Consider the following 5,890-nt stretch of genomic DNA (forward strand, 5'->3'; position numbering starts at 1 on the left):
TGTAATTTTCCATGCTGCGCAACTGAATACATTTGATATCTGTCAATGAATTGAACGAAGGAAGACGACATGAAGTTGTCATCCATCGATTCGGTTCAATGTTCTTCGTTTAGATAGTTCACCTGCTGTAAAAATATGCTGTTTCCTTTTCAAACTGACTTCAAACATTTTATTTTTCTGTTTTTATTATGAGTTCTTTAAAATTTGTTCCCGAATTACCGCTAAATTGTGCAAGATGGGCAGTCGTTTCAAATTGACAGAAACGAAAAATGTAATTGGACGAATGAGTTACTTCATTACAATGCTGAAGGTGACGTTTAAACTCAAACTCTAACCTCATTCGTTCAGTTTTCTATTGCGTACTGTGAAGCACGCTCACAAATTCGGCGTCGGAAGGTCATAAAAAGGTGGAAAGCATCCAATCCCATTATTTAATATCTCATTAGCGGCAGGCAGCTAAAAGGTAAGAATCAAATAAGTTATTTTCAATTGGTGTTGACACAGAACGATTCCTTGATAAATCTTTAAGTTTTGTGCATAATATTCGGCTTAAAGCAGTAGTAATGCTTAAAGCCCACAACCTCCAACCCAATTGCGACAAGAATTTAGTTTTTTGAGCAAACATTTCAATTTTATTTGATATTGCTCGGTAAGACATTTCCTGACCAATGTTGAATTAGTTACATGGAGCCTGATGATAGTTTCCCAATAAAAAAAACATTAATCGCTGTCCCCATGAAGTTTGTGCACAATGGTTCACATGAAGCGGGTTCGCATATGATTAGTTTGACGTTTGGTCGGCAAATATTGTACAAAACCACAATAAAGACATTTGCTAATTAAAAATAAATTTAACAAAAGGCGAAAAATTATGATTTTGTTTTTTTTTTTTTCGAAACTAAAGGTTTGCAAATGGATTCGGATCCAGGCGAAGGAACGTTAGATGGAAGGGTCAGACGCAAAATGAATGACCCCACAGCCGAAATCAAACAAGAGCCCGATGTTAAGGAGGAACCACCAGACGATATCGAGTTTAGTTTGATCAGGACATCGTCACCAGGAATGAATGAGGCGAATGGCGCAGGATTCAACGACATTAAATCAGAAAGCGAAACGGACGACGATATGGAACTGGCCATCGATCCAAATTGCGTGAAAGATGAAATAAAGTGTGAAGAAGTAGAGGAGGAAGAAATGAAAAAGCATAAATTGTTATCAAGTCCAAATGGAAGCGCAACGAATAATACTGACAACGACAACAAAAATGGGCCATCGGGTATACCAAACGGTAAGAAAGGAAGACACCAAACAAGACCGAAAGGTAAAGGAAAGAAAGATAATCAGCCAACTGCTGCAAAGAAAGCGGCAAAGAAGTACCATTGCACCATTTGCAATTATGTTGCACCATCCAAAAGTAAATTATTGATACATTCACGAGTTCACTCTGGCGACAAGCCTTTCGTATGCGATATTTGTTTCAAAAACTTTACACAGAAGAGCGATTTGAATCGTCACAAAATCATCCATACCAAAAATCTTCCACATCATTGCTCAAAATGCCAACATGGGTTTGCCGAAGAAAGCGATAAGAATGATCACGAACAAAAGTGCAAACGTCGTCATTACAAATGTGGTTTGTGTGAATTCAATACACAACAGAAATCAAATCTACAAGCTCACATGCAAATCCACAGCGGAGACAAACCAAATGAATGCCCGATTTGCTTCAAAGGATTTACAACAAAGAATCACCTGAAAAAACACTTACGCACTCACAAAGACCAGCTGCCGTTTGGTTGCTCAAAATGTGGAACACGGTTTGCCACCACAAAATCAAAACAACTCCATGAAGAGCGCTGTACATGCCTTCGATATAATTGTTATCTTTGTTCGTACAAATGTTTTTACAAGACGGAGCTACAGCGACACATTCAATCAAAACATACTGGTGAAAAACAATTCCAATGCCACATTTGTGACAAACGTTTTACACGAAATTATTATTTAAGCCAACATATGGCCGTACATCATGATCAATTCCCCTTCCGGTGTTCAAAATGCCGTCTGGCATTCTCTCAAGAACGCCTGAAAATCGAACACGAGACCAAGTGCGGTGCTCGTCATTACCAATGTTGGTGATGAAGAAAGAAAAATCCATTATGAAGTATCACATGATTACGGACCATACCGGGGAGAAGCCATATTCATGCAAAATGTGTGCTGCTCGTTTTGCACAAAAAAGCTGCGCCAGCAGACACATGAAACGCGTTCATCGCTTGGCAAAATTGTGAATCTTCTCCCAATCAGTTTGAAATTTCAACTACAAACATGTATGGTTGATGCATGATTTACAGCGACACATTCAATTAAAACATACTGGCGAAAAATAAAATTCAGAAAAAAACAGATCCGATTAATATGATACTTCTTCATGTGAAAAAGGGAATAAAAAGGAATCCACTTCTCATTAAATTGAATAAAAGCATGAACATTTGGAAAAATTGAAAATTCGACATACGAAAAACACATGGATTGTAGCTCAAATGAAGTTGAATAATAAAAAGTCATTCTGAAAATGTAAAAACCCGACCTATTTTTACTCAAACAAAATATGAATCATTCATAAATTCTTTATCATTTTTCTCCGCAGGTTTCAATATCTTCTTCTTCGCATAGACTTCTTATTTTCGCTGGTATTTTCGTATCAATTTATATTTTTCCCGTGTATACAAACATTTTTACATTCCCAATAATATAAGAAATACTCTCCATTGCCATAATCATCACAGTCTCTTCCTTGTTTGCAGCTGTTCGTAGCTGGATCATAATAAATACGACTTTTTATTTTGGATGCACTACATTGTGAATTTAATGCCGGTTTACCACAAAACCCCCCTAAAAACAACAGAAAATCGGTAAACACAATAAACCTTTCATATTTTGTTAAATATTTGTGAGTATTTGATTGATACCATCAATTATTTCAACCAAAATTGTACTCAAAATGATCAAAACTGTAATAATCAATGTAAATTTACACATTTTTACCGAAATTTCGAGTTATTCCGCTCGATTTCTATAGAACGAGTGATTTTTCTTAATCTTATTCAAAATGAATTGACGAAAACAGTTTTATGAACTACGATCATTGATTCAATACGAATGACTTTTTAACACATCATTCAATGCAGTGATAAAAAACATTTATCAGCAGTGATAGGCCATGGCTTGTGTTTCTCAGCACACTTAGATTCAAATTAGAATTATCAACTGTTTACTTATGAGTGGCTGGGAATAAAAGTGGCAGCAGTTAAAACCGCGCACTCGAATTCATGTCTTTAGTAACACAATGCCAAGAGATAGTTTGGTAGTGTCTTCGGTACAATTTGGGGTTTTGGCATGATCTCGAGGTGACTATTAATCGTACGCTACTAAAGACAAGATTGTGAATGCCCACATTTATTCTCAACTAGTCTTACAAAAACATTGTTCACACTTTGTAAGCAAAGATTACGTTTTGTTTTGCATCAGAATTTTACATTTACTTCAACAGTAGAAGGGGGCAATGTTTTAAACTCCCAAAACAAAAACGCATGATGAGAGGTGGTTAAAAAATTACGAGTTTGGAGGATTGACACTAAGGGGGGACCTCCACAAATAGAAAAACTTTTTGGCCTTTTGACCGCGGATTAGTAGTAATCACATTTTTTTTCATTCCCATTCGTTGCTATTTTCTGTTCAAAATGTCGCTCTTTTTTGTTCATGCTCTGTTTCACTCTTATCAGGCTATGACCACATGTAAGATAATTTAACTCCGGCTGTTCAAAACAACTCATTTTATAACGAGAAACAAATAGAGTGTGAAGAAAAATGTAAAAATAAAATCATCTAATAATAGCAAAATATTTCATCACTCAAGAGACAAACTGTGTCCGATAAAAATAAACACAAACTTCTTTAACGAATTTAGCTGTACTTTATTTTCAAAAAAAATCATTATTTCATTGGAATGAATTTAATGCAAGCATCGTGGCACTCTTGCCAAGTTTTGAAGTTATTTGGTCCACCTGAACATGCCATTTGTCCGTCACAATCTCTTGTTGTCATGTTAAAATGGTAACGCCATTCCTTCCTTGCGCAATTTTCTTCTCTCATTGGTTCATAGCACATGCCAGCTGAAAATGATCACAATTGAAAATTGTAATATCACTTTTAAATATGTATAACTTTTGATGTTCTTGACTAATTTCAAGCTATTTTTTTAATCGTTGCTTCTTATTCTTTAAATCTGTTTAAAAATATAATTATTTGCACATACCGTTAGCCATCTGGACGAAGAATATTGTACACAACACAGCGAAAATAAAAACATTTAACTTCACCATTTTTGCGAGTTTGCTTGCTCAAACGAAATACGAATGACTTTACCGAGCTCCAAATTTAACTTTTAAAGCAAGCGAAAACATTTCATCCCAGCGAAGATTTGTTCTTTGGCAATCAGTGAAAATGGACAGTGAAATAGGTCATTCGAGTTCAGTGAATTATGTCCTTGAGATTCGACTTAATCACTTTAAATTAGAATGTTATTGTGATTTATAACGTCCTTTAAATGTACGAATGAAAGTCCGTATGAAAGCGACAAAAAATCGAATGGCAAATAATATATATATAAACTCAGTGATAAAATTGAATGTCAAACGTTTTTTCCAGACAGTGCCATTGCAACGTACGTGTTTCGCAATCAATTTTCGGAATTCAGATACAAAGTTGAGAAAAAGGTGAACAGTTATTTTAATAATAATAATAACTGCACCGAACAGCGTTCCTTCGTCTTGGTGGTTTATTGAAAACAATTTAATTAAATAAATATATTGGTAGTGCAACTTAAAAATCTCGTTTTTTTGGTAAAAATAAAACTTTATTTCATAAATTCTGTAAATAACATGTCATTCAAAGTATTGGCCATCGGAAGCTATAACCTTTTCTCATCTTTCTGGCAGCATATGGATTCCGCGCCAAAAGAACTGCTCATTTTTTGAGGTTAGGAAAGAATAAATCCAATTTTTGATACCTTCAATTGAAGTGAAGCTTATTCCAGACAAGGCATTCTGCATCGATCGAAACAAGTGATAGTCAGAAGGGGCAATGTCTGGGCTATACGGCGGGTGGGGTAAAACTTCCCATCCACTATTTTCCAAATAGTTTTTAACAAGTTGAGCAATATGAGGCCGAGCGTTGTCATGATGGAAAATTATTGACTCATGCCTGGTCGCATATTCTGGCCGTTTTTCGTTCAATTCTCTCTTTAAACGGATCAATTGCGTTCGATACAGGTCTCCCGTGATCGTTTCACCCGGTTTTAACAGCTCATAATAGAGGACACCCTTCTGATCTCACCAAATACAGAGCATTACCTTTTTTTTTTTCAGCATTACCTTAGCACAATAAATATCTTGCTTGGGCGTTGATTTTGCTCGTTTACCGCGCTTCCCATACGATTTCTTACGCTACGTGTGTATAAACTTGTATTCACTTTGACAGATGGAATTTAATAGTTTTTTTGACGCTCTTTAAGATACACTCGTTGTCACTGTCAAAAAAATGGCGCGTATGATACATAAGAAGTTGACACAAATACGACATTTTTAAGTTGCACTACCAATAATATAATACAATTTGATTTTTATCAAGCATATTTTAGATAGTAAAAGAAAAATTATTGCTTCTCTCCTTTCATGTAAATAATATAAATTTCATAAATTAATTTTCCAACTGCTTAAAATATCTATAATCCATAACAAATTTTTTGTATTTATCTGTTTTGTTTTAATTTTTATCACTATTTAGCATTTTTTTAATCACGGGGGACGGCAGTCCCCCAAGTGACGCA

The 5,890-nt window shown here is 35.2% G+C and overlaps 1 protein-coding gene and 2 long non-coding RNA genes across 3 annotated transcripts; 2 read left to right on the top strand and 1 right to left on the bottom strand.

The window, feature by feature from the left end:
- Positions 1-319: 319 nt before the first annotated feature.
- LOC116342270 (zinc finger protein 287-like) lies at positions 320-2,139 on the top strand. The gene is made up of 2 exons (XM_031769777.1): positions 320-463; positions 905-2,139. The coding sequence occupies exon 2, from the start codon at positions 913-915 to the stop codon at positions 2,137-2,139; it is 1,227 nt and encodes a 408-aa protein (XP_031625637.1). The 5' UTR covers positions 320-463; positions 905-912.
- A 1,814-nt stretch (positions 2,140-3,953) lies between these two features.
- Positions 3,954-4,454, bottom strand: LOC116342268. Its single transcript, XR_004201238.1, has 2 exons — positions 4,319-4,454; positions 3,954-4,175 (listed from the first exon to the last, which is right to left on the bottom strand). It is a non-coding gene; the product is annotated as an uncharacterized LOC116342268 (long non-coding RNA).
- Positions 4,455-4,738: 284 nt separating this feature from the next.
- Positions 4,739-5,662, top strand: LOC116342269. Its single transcript, XR_004201239.1, has 2 exons — positions 4,739-5,040; positions 5,099-5,662. It is a non-coding gene; the product is annotated as an uncharacterized LOC116342269 (long non-coding RNA).
- The last annotated feature ends 228 nt before the right edge of the window (positions 5,663-5,890 follow it).

The sequence above is a fragment of the Contarinia nasturtii genome, unplaced genomic scaffold (genome assembly GCF_009176525.2).
Source record: "Contarinia nasturtii isolate CC-2019 unplaced genomic scaffold, AAFC_CNas_1.1 Cnas_scaffold_860, whole genome shotgun sequence".
NCBI lineage: Eukaryota > Metazoa > Arthropoda > Insecta > Diptera > Cecidomyiidae > Contarinia > Contarinia nasturtii.